The 14766-nt window shown below is 38.9% G+C and overlaps 2 protein-coding genes across 3 annotated transcripts in view; one reads left to right on the top strand and one right to left on the bottom strand.

Moving 5' to 3' along the window:
• The window catches only part of LOC112058263 (dedicator of cytokinesis protein 9), a 74755-nt gene that overhangs the window by 31873 nt on the left and 28116 nt on the right, over nucleotides 1-14766 (bottom strand). The window lies entirely within an intron of this gene.
• On the top strand, nucleotides 2892-13792 carry LOC112058265 (venom acid phosphatase Acph-1). 2 transcript variants are annotated; one of them, XM_024098977.2, is made up of 10 exons: nucleotides 2892-3026; nucleotides 5657-5772; nucleotides 6985-7052; nucleotides 7928-8035; nucleotides 9900-9981; nucleotides 10543-10700; nucleotides 11197-11379; nucleotides 11453-11573; nucleotides 12179-12423; nucleotides 13007-13792. In XM_024098977.2, the coding sequence occupies exons 1-10, from the start codon at nucleotides 2992-2994 to the stop codon at nucleotides 13157-13159; spliced, it is 1269 nt and encodes a 422-aa protein (XP_023954745.1). In that variant the 5' UTR covers nucleotides 2892-2991; the 3' UTR covers nucleotides 13160-13792. The 2 variants fall into 2 exon arrangements, with proteins under 2 accessions (XP_023954745.1, XP_023954746.1); XM_024098978.2 differs by lacking the exon at nucleotides 2892-3026 and adding an exon at nucleotides 3975-4236.

Genomic DNA, 14766 nt, shown 5'->3' with positions numbered 1-14766 from the left:
CTTTATTCTTCGCAGCTTTCTCCTTCTTTTTATTTTCTTTATCCACTAGGGCGTCTTTGAGTGGTGTGGATGTCAAAATAGTTGCATGCTGTTTTTTTCTTCCTCCGTTTGTCTTGACAACAGTTTTTTGTTTAGGCATCTGAATGAAATTTTGGATTGTAAGATTTGGTGCCATGTCAGTCCTTGATTCAGAAGTAGTATGACAAAATATGGATGTGCTCGGAATAGGACTAATTCGATCTAATTCAATAGTAGCTGGTAGGGTTGGTGCGGTGGATGTACTCGGAATAGGACTATTCCGATCTAGCTCAATAGTAGCTGGTAGGGTTGGTGCGGAGTCAATAGCAACAGCAGAAGTCGATTCAGCAACATCTTGAACTACAATTGGTTCTACCTGAAGGACTTCAGCTGGCAGAAAGTCTTCATCTATGAAAACATTGGGATTTATAGGAAATATTCCCGTTGCTCTGAAACCAGCCTCGCCTTTGCTCATAGAGGCAACATTCGAAAATGCCTTTTTGACCAATGAAGCAACATCGTATGGTGTTATTTTTTGTGAAAGCTGGCTTTTTATGAATAAATCGCATTCTCTTCTATATGCAGCCTTGAATGGACCAAAAAAGGACACATCCAATGGCTGCATGCGATGAGATGTGTGAGGTGGTAGTGATAGCATATGGACATGGTTTTCCTTGCAATACTCATATATCGACAAAGAAATGTGGCTTGCATGGTTATCCAACACTAATAGTATTGGTTCTTCTGCAGAAGGTTTGGTAAAGTGGGTGAAGTGCTTGAGCCATTGAAGGAAAAGTTCTTCATTTATCCAACCGTTGTCAGAGCATTTATATATTGCTCCTGTTGGGCCATCCTTTTCTAGAGTTGGTGTCATCCTCTTTCGGGGGAATATAAACATTGGGGGGACATATCCACCAGTGGCGCTCATGGCGCAGAGTAGAGTAATATTCTTACCCCTTTCCCAACTTGTTATGCTTCCTACTCTCTTTTGCCCTGTTGCAGCCAATATTTTTCCTGGATCCTGGACGGTAGATATGCCAGTTTCGTCGCAGTTGTATATATTCTTTGGTACAAACTTGTATTTTTCTATTAGCTCTTCTAGCAGCGTGTAGAATTGTTGAACTTCAGTTCTGTTGAAGGCTGTAACCCTGTTAATGCTAGTAGCTTCGGGCTTCCGCACAGAAATATTATTCCTGGTAACAAATCCATCAAACCACACTCGTCCAGCCAACCTCGAAACGGTATTAAAATTGTGTTTCAGCTTAAGGGCTTCAGCGTATTCAAATGCGGCTCTTTTTATTTGATATGGAGTGCACCCATAAAATAAGTTAGCCATTTTCTTAATGGTGTCCGCTAATTCTTTTTCCATCTCAGGGCTAAATACAGTATAACGACCGAGATGAGGTGGCTTAATTATATTTTTCTTGTACCTCTTGTGAAGACTGGCAAATGGAATATTCATCATCTCGGCAGCTTTTCTGATTGAAAATTTTTGTTCATCAATCAGCTTTACAGCATTTGCCAGGTCGTCTAAAGTCCATTTAGCTTTATTTGTTTTTCTAGCACGAGTTTTCGGCATCTACAAACAAATAATAACACTATTTTACCAAAGCAAGTTAGTGTGGGCAATGAGGATCCCTATGTATGTAATGGGGATCACCCGACTCCCATTACCTACATGGGAATTGAGACGGAAAAAAAATGCCTGACAAAAAAATTTAAGTTTAATAAACGAAATGGCTGCTGGATTACAAGCTTAAATGTTACGGCTATTATATATTAGAAGTACAGAAGTAAATACTTATTATTTTGTGACTTACCTCGTATTTATTACGTCGAAAAATTAGATCAGAATGGCGCCAAAACTTCACACGTCTGTCACTCGCGAATGCGTCGCGCGAACTAAAGCCAGGTCCCGGTCGCCAACGAATATGATGCAATACTAGCATATAAGTACATTCGCATCGTCCGATCGCGTTCGGTTTTTGTTATATTAAGGTGATCACCATTGCCAACTGTCTCCCATTGCCTACATCTCCCCTAATAATGTTATAAAAATAAAAGTATAAAATGTTCAGAAAATGCCTACTTATAAGCCTTGTTTTAGAGAAAGCTCTAGCTTATACTAGTATTACAAAAAATAATACAGATACATTATACAACCTTAGTTACGGCGATCACATCAAATGCTAAGTGTCGATACTTCTCGAGATAAAAGCGCTCTAAGCATGTCTCTATTGACAGTACCATTTTTATAAAGTATTATCTAAAGTTTGACAGACACAGATACAGGCAGATACGTAGATATATAGAGCAGTTATAGATCAATATCTAACATAACAAATACTTATTAGTTTATAGACGCCATCGCAAGGAAAAGTTAAATAACTTAGATACGTTTTTGCTGATAGAGTGGCGACTGGCCGGGCCCTATAAAGTGAATAGATCGAGGCTTTAAGAAATTATAAATAACTAGCTGACGCCGCGCGGTTTTACCGGCGTGGTTCCCGTTCCCGTAGCAATACAGGGATAATATATAGCCTATAGTCTTCCTCGATAAATGGGCTATGTAACACAGAAAGAATTTTTCAAATCGGACCAGTAGTTCCTGAGATTAGCGCGTTCAATCAAACAAACAAACAAACAAACAAACAAACAAACAAACAAACTCTTCCGCTTTATAATATTAGTATAGATAACAAGGCACATCTAAACTAGATCTTAAGTCAGATCACGAGATAATAAACAATTTTATCACGTTATTGAGAGATGTCTATTGTTTAGCAGATGCTCTCATCATTAGCTAAGTTAGTATTTTATTACCTTTATCAGATTTTACAACAATTGAGATATGGACTGTTAGTAGCTGTGGTTATATGGCTGAACACGGACATTGCATTGTGAGGAAAATATCTGAATAGTTGATTTGTAGCATTGTCGGTTACCAGTATACTATATTATTATTTGTGTGCCATGGTGTATTTAACGGATATAATAATATGTTCAAAGTAAGCTCCTTTGTGTTATTTTATGCAACTGTTTATGAGTTAGGTACTAGGTACCTAAACAAAATATGGAAATCACCAAAATGAGAAAAAATTTACATTTTACTTAATGATTTTTTAAATTTCGAAGCCTAAAAATTTCACCATCTTCTGATAAGTGTCGGCTAGTCTAACCGTAACTTTTGGGACTTTCTTTCTTTATGTCAAACGACATAGACAAAACTTGTAAATAATCAGACACTTATCAGGTGGTGAAACCGGCCTTAAATAAATAATATTATTTTCTAAAATGGAATTTCATAGGAGTATTTACTAAGTCAAGTAGTCAATCGTAAAGGGAACTATTTAATTATCTCATTAAAGGCGTTGGATATTCAATTATTCGTCAATTTTAAAATTTCTTTGAAATAAATTGCAAAAATTGCAGCAGCAGGTGTGAGGGTGTGTTAAAGACACCCAAGAAAGACTTTGTCTATCATATAATTGACCACAGATATATTTTTAATACACGAGCATGTAGATATATATCAAAGGAATAAAACTCAACCATCTATTGTTTCCAATCATTACCAAAATTGCTAAGATGCTGATATCATTATCGTAAATGAGTTACTAATTCAAAATTTGATTCAGGAAAAGAATAGGTAACAACGGCTTTAAATTAGATACCTAAAACGTCCGTGGGAAAAACATAATCCCATTATCCCATGTACTGACCGGAAACCTTGCAGAGTCCAACTTGCAATGTCAATAACTTGCATGTCACATAAAATATCATCTTGTATGGGACAAATAAAATGATAAAATCAGCATTCCCAATAGCGTGTGACGTCCGCAAGGGCGTTACCGAGGCGCAGGCACCGGTACGGCCATACAAATAGCGATACATTGCGATATATGCGATACATGTTCACGCGTGCTTAAATAGACACCGTACAATCGATTGGACAAAGTCAATCATCTGAGCGTCAGGTCGCAACGACCGTGAATCTGGCGGCGGCGGGCGTCCCGTGTCGATCTCAGTGGGGCATCACTTCGCGTGTAGTGCACTTCCGGCGCGGCGTCCGCTCCGCACACGGGAAGCCGATCTGTCGCACCCATTGTGCTGTGTAATGATACGGACTTAGACTTTTAGGATGCTTTGCAAAAAGTGAGCGAGGCACGAGCCAGTATAGGACTGCAATGTAGAGTTGCCAGTCCGGCGGAGGAAAATGTGAGTAATGTTTTACTTTGTGACAAAAACGACAACCGATATGATTACTGTGACAATCGTCTTTGAATTCTTGCCGCACGACAGAATGGTCAGTACTTCTGGAAACAGGTTTATGCCAAAATGTTTACACTATCCTTCACCCTAATATCAAGGTCAAGGCACAATCAGATGAGACCAATAAGGCCACTGATCGTGACCCTGTGAGGTATGTGCTGACAGGTGTCTGTACCCTCACATGTTGGAACCTAGTCGGGAATTTTATGAATTGATCGATACGAAAACGACCCAGTGACGTAAGGAAATCACAGATCAATGAATCCGATATGAATTAGTAATATACTCATTCAAATTTAATAGGTATGAAGTTAATCAGTACTAGTAGGTAGGTAACCTACTAGTACTGGTTAACTTCATACTGCGGGGGACTAAGAGTCAGGGCAGGTAAATCCTAACTAATGTAATAAATGCAAATGTAAGTTTCTTTGTTACGCTTTTACAACTTAACTACTCAAAAGATCATAGTATTTTTATTAAACTTTCAATACATTTCTCCGAGTGTTCGAGTATCCCTAGCAGCCTTTATTTATTAAAGTTTTTCCTAATCTCAGAGGTTTCACCTGCGTAGTCCCCATTTCCTTAAGAATACCGGGATAAACTATAGTCTACGCTACTTTCTGAGAATGTAGATTTCAAAATAACTGTGTTTTAGAATGTGCTTAAAGTTATTTACACGATTCCAAAATGCGTTAGCTTTTAACGTTTTCTGTTCTGTGATTCCAAAACACAAAATGGCTTTTTAAATTTTTTGCCTGTCGATGATGTTTGTCCGGGCTTATCTTTGGAACGGCTAGACCTAATTTAATAAGACTTTCAGTAAAAGATACTTTTTATACCGAAATATCCATTATTTGGATTCATACGGGATTTGTGAAAGCCTGAATTTCATACGAAAAAAGTAGTGTCCGCTAGTTATAGTAAATAAATATATAGTAGGGTATATATGAGAGCCTGGATAGCCCAGTGGATATGACCTCTGCCTGAGGGCGTAGAAACGAATCCGCTCCGGGGCATACACCTCAAACTTTTAAGTGATGTGCATTTCAAGAAATTAAATATCACGTGTCTCAAACGGTGAAATCATGAGGGAAACCTGCGTAAATGAGAAATTTCTTAATACTCTACCTGTATGAAGTCTGGCAATGCCAATCCATATTGAGCCACCATGGTGGATTATTTACTTAACCTTTCTTACTCTGAAAGTTGACTGGTGCTTAACAGTAAGCTAAATATGGGTTGTTAATGATGAATATTGCATATATTTTCAGAACGCACCCAGTATTCTTTACATTGCCCATACATTGTATAGAATACCTGATGTAATACCATAGATTGCCGGTAACATACATGTGTGTGGTGACAGGAAAGAGGGCGGTCGCGAGGAGGAGCCGACCAGCGCGCCGGACGCGGCGGCCGGCATGCGCACCGAGCACACGTGTTGCTGTCTCGGCGTGTTGGTGGGCGTCTCACTCATCGCCGGTGAGCCTCACCTTGCATTACTTACAGTGGAATTCATAGATATTCTAGGGCCACCCCTAGGGGATCATTCACGCGCTGAGCGTCAAATTCTCAAACAAATAGAGGTTAAACTCAGCACTCAGCAGCTGAATGATCCCCTGGGGTTGCCCCTACAACGTATATGAATTCCACTGTTAGGGTTCAGAATCAGAAGGGTAAATAGAGACCCTATCAGTAGGACTCCGCTGTACGTCTGTCCCGTCTGTCACCAGGCTGTATTCTATGAATTAGTTGAAATTTTCACAGATGATGTATTTCTGTTGCCGCTATAACAGCAAATACTACAAAACAGAATTAAATAAATATTCAAGGTCCAAGGAAAATGGTTCGGAACCCTTCGTGCGCTGGTCCGATTCGCTCTTCTCCGGTTATTCAACTTTATGTGCATAGATGCATTTGAGCTTCAACCGTCCCACGGTTATGAGGCTGGACTTGAAACTTGCAGTTCAATCCCTGCACGTTAAACTATTCTTGTTTCCACTCAACATTGAGATTGGTGGGAAACAATACCCATAATAAACAAAAAAACTATGTATGTTGTATAACTGTAACCTATACTTACAGTGAGGTTTAGAAGTTTAAGATCCTTGGGATAGAGTAGGAAATTCGGATTTTGCGAATCAAAAACGTGTTTTTCTGGTTTGCAGCCGTTCATCAACATCAATATACCGATTATGAAAGAACAAAAGCTAGTGAACCCATTAGGTGACCATATTTAGGTTTATTTAATAAAACTATTGTGAACTATAAGCTACTTTTCATGTATGTGCATCATCAAGTACAACTAAATTCGAGAATACTAAATAACAATTTGTTATCCGGTACTGTACAAGTAATACTTGCTCTACAAAAAGTAACTACAAAATATTACCTACTTTGGATGCACCCATACATTAATCACTACATAGTATAAAACAAAATAGCTTTCTCTATCCCTATGTATGCTTAAATCTTTAAAACTACGCAACGGTTTTTTTTAATAGATAGAGTGATTGAAGAGAAAGGTTCATATATATAATAACATCCATGGTTCCTGAGGGATTTGTAAAACGCTGAAATCCACGCGGACGAAGTCGCGGGCGTCCGCTAGGTACTAAAAAATAAAGAACACAATGAATCATCAATATCGGGAGTGTATAAACAAGGAATAACAACTAATAATTGTTAATTTAGCCCTCGTAGCCGTGATACTGATGAAGGACAGCACCGTCGAGCTGACGGTACTGCGACAAGTGCACGTGGTGAGTACATATACCTACATTTATCTACGTACCCATTGTATACCTACATATAAATAAAATTGAAGTGTCTGTCTGTGAGTTCAAAATAAATTTGTTTTTCCAAGTACCTATAGTTATTTATACGATATCAAAAACGTAATTTTTTGTTTTTAATTTTTTGTTTGTCTATTTCCGGACTAATCTTTGGAATAGCTGAATGTATTTTATGCTACATTTAGGCTACTTTTTATTCCGGATAAAAACATGGTACTCGCGGGATTTGTGAAAAACTGATTTCCCGCGCCCGAAGTCGCAGGCGTCCGCTAGTGTATTTATACATAATACTTTAATGTTATCGGTTTTATTAAGAAAGAATACAATGGAAACTTAAGCTAACCGGAATAATCGGAATATCACAAACTGTATTTTTTTTATTCAACGATAAAGATTTGACTACGTTTCATGATAAGGAAGCATAGCTATCGTATCCTATTTATCATGAACTTTTATAAATTAATTAACAACCATGCTCATCAACATTTTCCATTAATGGAATTAAAATCCACGGCTATGGTGCAAAAGGCATCTGCATCCAAAGCTGTGGATGTCAAACGCGACTTTTCCCTTTGTCGTCACCAAACCAGCAGTATCAGAGACTTTAGTCTGGCAAGTTTGTTGATAACACTCCCATGATATGCGGGCGACAAGGGTAAAGATTGCGCGGGTGTGAAATCGTGCGTGCGGGGAAGTGACGTGCATCAGTCGTGGGTTTTTCATTCATCGCTACACGCCCCCGCCCCGCGCGCATCACGGGGAGTGTTACGAACGAAGTTGCCAAGCTGTAGCTCGTACGAACATACTAGTAGCAACGTAATATACTGAATTTGTATGCGCAGCTAATGTCACACGGGGAGCGAACACCCAGCGAACGGGAGCTGGAGATGTTGGGAGCGCCGCCGCCGGACCACGTGTTTGTTCCGTACGGCGCAGGAGCTTTGACTAATGTAAGCATCAAAGCTTTATAAACTTTCTTTGTTATAATATGTGCGGGCTCACGCATAATGAGGGATTTCTTTAGCGGTTTAAATTCAACGATATACTTAAGACATTACTAGCGTATCTGCCGCTTTATAGCTTTGGCCTTTAATGCCTATGCCGGGTAGTTTAATAGAGAACTTCCTTGGATAGGAAGAAAAGAGTATACAGAACCAGTACCTAATAATATTTCAAATAGGCCTAAATTAGCCACCTAACTATGTCGTCGTACCCACTCCTAACACAGTCTTTAGCACTTTTGGGGGAATGAATAATATTGGTCGTGGTCGTATGGTTTTTCAAGTGCTTACGTAAAGTTACCTATTTACACGATACTAAAATCTGTACAAACTTTTCAAATATTTTCGTGTATGTTTGCCCGGGTTATCTCTGGAACGGTTGAACCGATTCAAGTCCCATTTAAATCAGTTGAAACAGAGGTTATTGACCAACATATTATTCAGGAAAATCTATAGCTCCCGCAGGAATTTGTGAATAAATTAATTTCGCGCAGACGAAAACGCGGGCGATCGCTAGTACCTACTATAATTATTTATCAGAGTAACAAATGCACGAGCAGCGATACGTCCTCGTTTCCATCAGTTCTGCATGTACAACGTGAGATGTGGGATTTTTTAACAAAGGCTCACTTCAGCGTATTTCCTCTATTCGTTGAAATTAATCCAACAACCGTATCGATACGCCCGGCTATTGTTATGTTGACGATGTAATTAACTTTTTAATCTATTTAAAACCTAACTTGACATTCAGGCCAATTACCGATCTATGAAATGGACTTTTCAAACTGAGATAGTCGAAAGATTGAACAACTTATTACTCACTCTTCTATGTACCTACTTGCATATAAAGATTAGACTAACTTACTGATATATCAAGGTCACACTATTGGAATGATAAGGGCTGAACTACTCGTAAAATCTGCATTTTCTCATCTTCATAAAATCCGCAATCACAAGCTAGTCTCTGATTTTAAATTTAACAAAACTTGTTATAGACAGTCCATAAGGTATCATTTTAAATAATTAGATTAATTTTGAAGATTCAAGATAGTTATGCTAGTATCTACAGGAAACACACTTTTTAGAAACTCTACATTAACGCATGCGAAGTCGCGATAAAGGCAATATATACTAATATTATTAAGAGGTAAAGTTTGTGAGATTGTAGGGGGTTAATCTCTGGATCTACTAAACTGATTTTAAAAATTTTTTTACCAACAATAAACCCTTATTCCCACGTGAACGGGATCTACGCAAGTATAACAGCGGGACTTCTGCTAGAATCTTATATTTAACAAGTTGTTATCACACTAATATTATGAAGGCGAAAGTTTGTGTGTATGTTTGTTCCTGATTTGCGCTACTGAAGCGATTTGGCTGAAATGGAATGGAATTAGATTTTACTCTGGATTAACACAATACATAGCCATGGTTCCCGCGGAATTTGTGAAAAACTCCAACACGCGGACGAAGTTGCGGGCGTCCGCTAGTTACTTATAATAAGACAGTAGCCTGTAGAGCTCGACAGTACCCGGTACTATACACGAGGGTCAACTCAAGATGCGAGTAGCTCCACAACGAAGCGTTCACTTCCCGGTGCGCTCGAGGGAGATCCACTCCTGAAGGTCGCGGGAGCTCTAAACAGGAACGAGGCGTCGACAGGCGTAGATTACTGTCACTCACTAACAATGATATATCGTTTGCATCGCACGTCACAATCAATGTAGGAAAGCGTTCGCTATATTTTATATCAATTATTAATACTGCATCCAGTTAGTATTTTGCATTGCTTTTAAATGTTTCTTTTTTGCAGGAAGGAAAGCTGCTGACATTCGAAATGGGCGCATTACTTAGAAAAAGATATAACGATTTCTTGGGACTTCTTTACGAAGCTGGTTAGTAAATATAATGTCGGTTTATTAAAAGACCAAGAGAGTAATGTTACACTGAATTCGGATATTCCTTACGGACTAATTCGATCTCTGATTCAAATCCAAACCATATCTACGTCATTTCGAATTCGAAGTTTTCTTGACGTGACATTTATAATATCCTGAATTTGATTAAGGAACCTGAGCCATTCCCTTTCAATACACCACCATGACCTTATGAAAATGTCTTTTGTTAATTTTCTTGCATTCATCCTCTTTGCGAGCACCTACCTATGTATCAAACATCATGTATGTATGTAATATAATTATGATTTATTTTTATCGTAGAAAGAAAAGTAAGGTATATTGAAAACTGGCGAACGTTCGCGAATCCCGCAGGAGTCATGCATATTTTCGGGATAATAATTAATGCTATATGTTCTGCTTCAAGGTCCCATCTATCATAGCACCAAAATTAATCTAAATCGGTTCAACGGTTTAGACATCAAAATGTAACAGACAGGGAGATTTACATTGTAGTATGAATTCCATAAACGTTATCGATTATATTGTTATTGATTGCAGAGAAAAGCATAGTGATAGCATCGGACACAGATCTCAGCAAAATGACGGCTTTGCTGATATCCGCGGGCCTGTGGCCGCCGCCGCTGGAGCAGATGTGGAATGACTCAATGAGCTGGCAACCCGTGCCTTACACATATCCGCCACGGCATGAAGACTATGTAAGAATATTACTATACGGGTGGATGAATTACTTTACGACTAGTTTCATCATTATCAACCCATATTCGGCTCACTGCTGAGCTTGAATCTTCTGTCAGAATGAGAGGGGTTAGGCCAATAGTCCACCACGCTGGCCCAATGCGGATTGAGACACTTCACACACGCAGAGAATTAAGAAAATTCTCTGGTATGCCGGTTTCCTCACGATGTTTTTCCTTCACCATTTGAAAAACGTGATATTTAATTGAAATGCACACAACTGAAAAGTTGGAGGTGCATGCCGTGGATCGGTCGGTCGCAGAGGTCACACCCACTGGGCTATCACGGCTCTCACCACTAGTTTAGCGCACTAGAAAGCGCAGTTTTGGTGGACTGACGACATCAAACGAGTCGAAAGGATTCGCTGGATGCAGGCGGCTCAGGATCCTGCAGTGGTCGTACATTGGCTGACATGATGATGACGTCTTTTAATGTGTATATGTTGCTTATTTTTAGCTGCTGTATGAAGAAAACTGCCCGCGATATAGTCAAGAAAAGCAGAGGCTGTTTAAGGCATTCTCAGAAGAAGGGCTACTTATTCCGTATCGAGATCTCTTTCATAAAATTGCGCATATGACTGGCACTAACTTTAGTACGCCACAAGACGCTTATAATTTAAATAATCTATTCGTTATACAGGTATGGCTTTGTTATCAATGATTTTTTTTAATTAGGCTTTATATATTATATTATCGTGTTCTTGTGTTTTTAGGACGATATAAAGGTTGCCAATCCGAAATGGGCCAAACATGTTAAAAGAAAGCTAATGGACGTGGCTAGGCTGGAGTACACAATGATGTTCCATAACAATCTTCTAAGAAAACTAAGCGGTGGTAAGTAAGGAAGATAGATATACGTATCAGCCATTGTGCAACCATTCTATAGTCGCAGTTACTAAAACAATTAAATAAGCATTTCGAAAGTTTTATCTGCAAACTATAGACCAGATTAGCGATTTAACAACATGTTAACATCTGCGATATCGATTCACGAGTCAGAGATGAAAAGAATTAAAAACGTTTATTCATTAACTAAAGTATTACATACAAGTTGGAACATGATGATATATTGAGATTTGATTAATTAAAACAGTTGTATCTGCCCCTATTGCGTGGTTGCTTTCGGAAAATGAATCACCGACTATAGTAATGTACATTTAATGGTGTCCATGTTTTCATAATATCCATAATTAATATTTGTAATAATTTTTCTATAAACATTCTTATATTTTTCTTCATAGAGAAACTACTACAAATAGTCATATTTTTTTAAAGAATATTAGCCATAATATCTTTTTTAAATATGACCAATTATCCCATTACCCTCGAACTAATCGGGAAAGACTGTAGTAGGAGTGGGTACAACAATAGTCCAACGGGGCGTTTTTATCTCCAAAAGATACCAAGTTAGCAAAAAGACAATTATCAAACTTTTGCAGGAGCACTTCTACAGCAAATAATCAAAGAAGCAGTACTAAACACGAGGGACTCTTCGAGCCCCAAGGTGATAGTTCGCATCGGCACGCCGGTCTCGGTAGCGGCGCTACTGGCGGCCTGCGTGGCGCCCCCGCCTCGCCTGCCTGACCCCGGGGCCGCTCTGCTGTTCGAACTACACGAGAAACTACCTTCCGGCCAAGGGAAGAATCAGAAAGCTTTGAGTCATGGACAGAGATTTGGTTTTAAAGTAAGCATTTTTTAATATTACTAAACTAATAAAAAGGTAAAAATGTTAAAACCATTCTTGAGGCAGTTTCACAATTATAACGTTGTAATCGAATAAATAAAGAAGTAAATTTTGTGACAATGCAGAGAGTAACCTCTGAATATACTGAACCGCTTTTTAAAATTCTTTTACCACTGGAAAGCTACGTTATATGTGTGTCAGAGGCTTTTTATCCCCGTATTCTCACGGGTACAGGAACTACGCTGTGAAACCGTGGGGCGTTGGATAGTTTCGCAACTTCCTTACTTAAATACGACAGTCGACATTTAATCTTATTTAACCGCTGACCTAAAAAGGAGGAGTGTTATATATTTGACGTGTCTGTCGGTGTATGTGCATCGTAGCATCCTAGAATGGCCCTAATTATGATGCGATTTTCGTTTGTTTGAAAGCAGAGATGGCTGTTGAGTTATATACGATTAAAACCTTCATCAGATAATCCAATCGACGATTTTCTCTCAAAAAAAAAAATACTCTGACATACAGTCGTTTTTTTAGCTAATAAAGGTTGGGGTTATTTTTAAAAGTCTAAATTTATTTCTAGATTTACTACTGGGATGACGACTCAGCAGAACCTCGACTGATGGAGGTACCAGGATGCAATGCACTGTGTCCGCTGGACACTTTTACCGAAATCACGAAATACATAGTGTCGTACGACTACAAGACGGACTGTACATTAGTTCCTGTTGCTTAGCACAGCGATAACACCTTCAGCATTTAATAAACTGGTGAACTTTTTCTCTCATTCTGTTACTAGTAATTTGCCATTCGAGAGAAGAAGACAGAGGTAACCGGATGCAACACACTGTGTCCGCTAGACACCTTCTCTGAAATTACGAAATACACAGTGTCGTATGACAAAACGGACTGTACATTAGCTTCAGCGGCTTATCACAGTGTTAACACCTTATTAATAAGAGTTTTATAAACAAGTGAACGTTTACTCTCCTTCTATTATTAGTAATTTGTCATTTGATAAAAGAAAAAGAAGACCGAGGTACACCAATGCAACACACTGTGTCCGCTGGACATTTTAACACTGCATTAATAAGCGTTTTATAAACATGTTATTGGTTTCTCTTTCTTTATCTAGTGATTTGATATTCGAAGGAAAAAGACAACTACTGTTTAACTATCTATATAACTAGTTTATAACGTTTATGAACAAGTGTTAGTGTTTAGTTTGAAGTAATTTTAAAGAATAGAGAAATTGCACTTTCGCGTGTATGGCACATAATACGAACAATTATAAAAGTGATTACTGTGGTATATAATTATAAGCGTTGTGTTAGATGTTGTTCGAATTTTTAATATAAAAAAAATAAAACAACTAAAAATTTTTATTCTGTAAGTGTTGCATATGCTGAAATCTCCTTTTTTGTTATTTTTTTTACTTTCAAAAATGTGTCAGAACTAGTAAAAAACACATTAGTTTTGTCACGAAAAATTTCAAAGTAAGAAAGATTCCCTCTCTTAAAAGAGAAAATAATAATTTTCAATACATCACGTTATTGAAGCGAAGAGCGAAGAGCGATATTCAGAGCGGTAATATTTTCCAGGAAGAGCTTTTTTAGCAAGTTAGCCCTTGACTACAATCTCACCTGATGGTAAGTGATGATGCAGTCTAAGATGGAAGCGGGCTAACTTGTTAGGAGGAGGATGAAAATCCACACCCCTTTCGGTTTCTACACAGCATCGTACCGGAACGCTAAATCGCTAGGCGGTACGTCTTTGCCGGTAGGGTGGTAACTAGCCACGGCCGAAGCCTCCCACCAGCCAGACCTGGACAAATTAAGAAAATCTCAATCTGCCCAGCCGGGTATCGAACCCAGGACCTCCGTCTTGTAAATCCACCGCGCATACCACTGCGCCACGGAGGCTGTCAAAGGAGCTTTATCACTAAAAGCTTATCTACTTCTTTGTCGCCACACTCCTTTGACTGAGTGTTAGTGGTTGTCATTTAGGGGTGTTGGCAATTCTTACCATATTCCCGTAGTGTATCCATGGAGAGGTGTTGATTTGGTCAGTCCAGTGCGTTGGTGACCTGCCACGTGCTTTTGTGCTTTCAAACCTGCCTTGTACCACAAGTAGCTCATCTACTACTGCTCAACTATAGTTGTACCAGGCCTGGCGCACTGCGCGTTTTAGCAAAAACGTACAAGTACATGGTTAGACCCCTGTACAAGGGTCAATTCAGGCGAGTGTCACGCGCCGTTCGGATGCGCTTCGCACACGCACCGCGACCCGCCCGTTGGTTGGATCGAATATTATTAACCAAAACGATGGCAAATAAATATTTAA

This window comes from Bicyclus anynana, chromosome 3 (genome assembly GCF_947172395.1).
Source record: "Bicyclus anynana chromosome 3, ilBicAnyn1.1, whole genome shotgun sequence".
In the NCBI taxonomy this organism is placed as follows: Eukaryota; Metazoa; Arthropoda; class Insecta; order Lepidoptera; family Nymphalidae; genus Bicyclus; species Bicyclus anynana.
The sequence above is the reverse complement of the archived record's forward strand: the minus strand, read 5'-3'. Positions and strand labels throughout refer to the sequence as shown.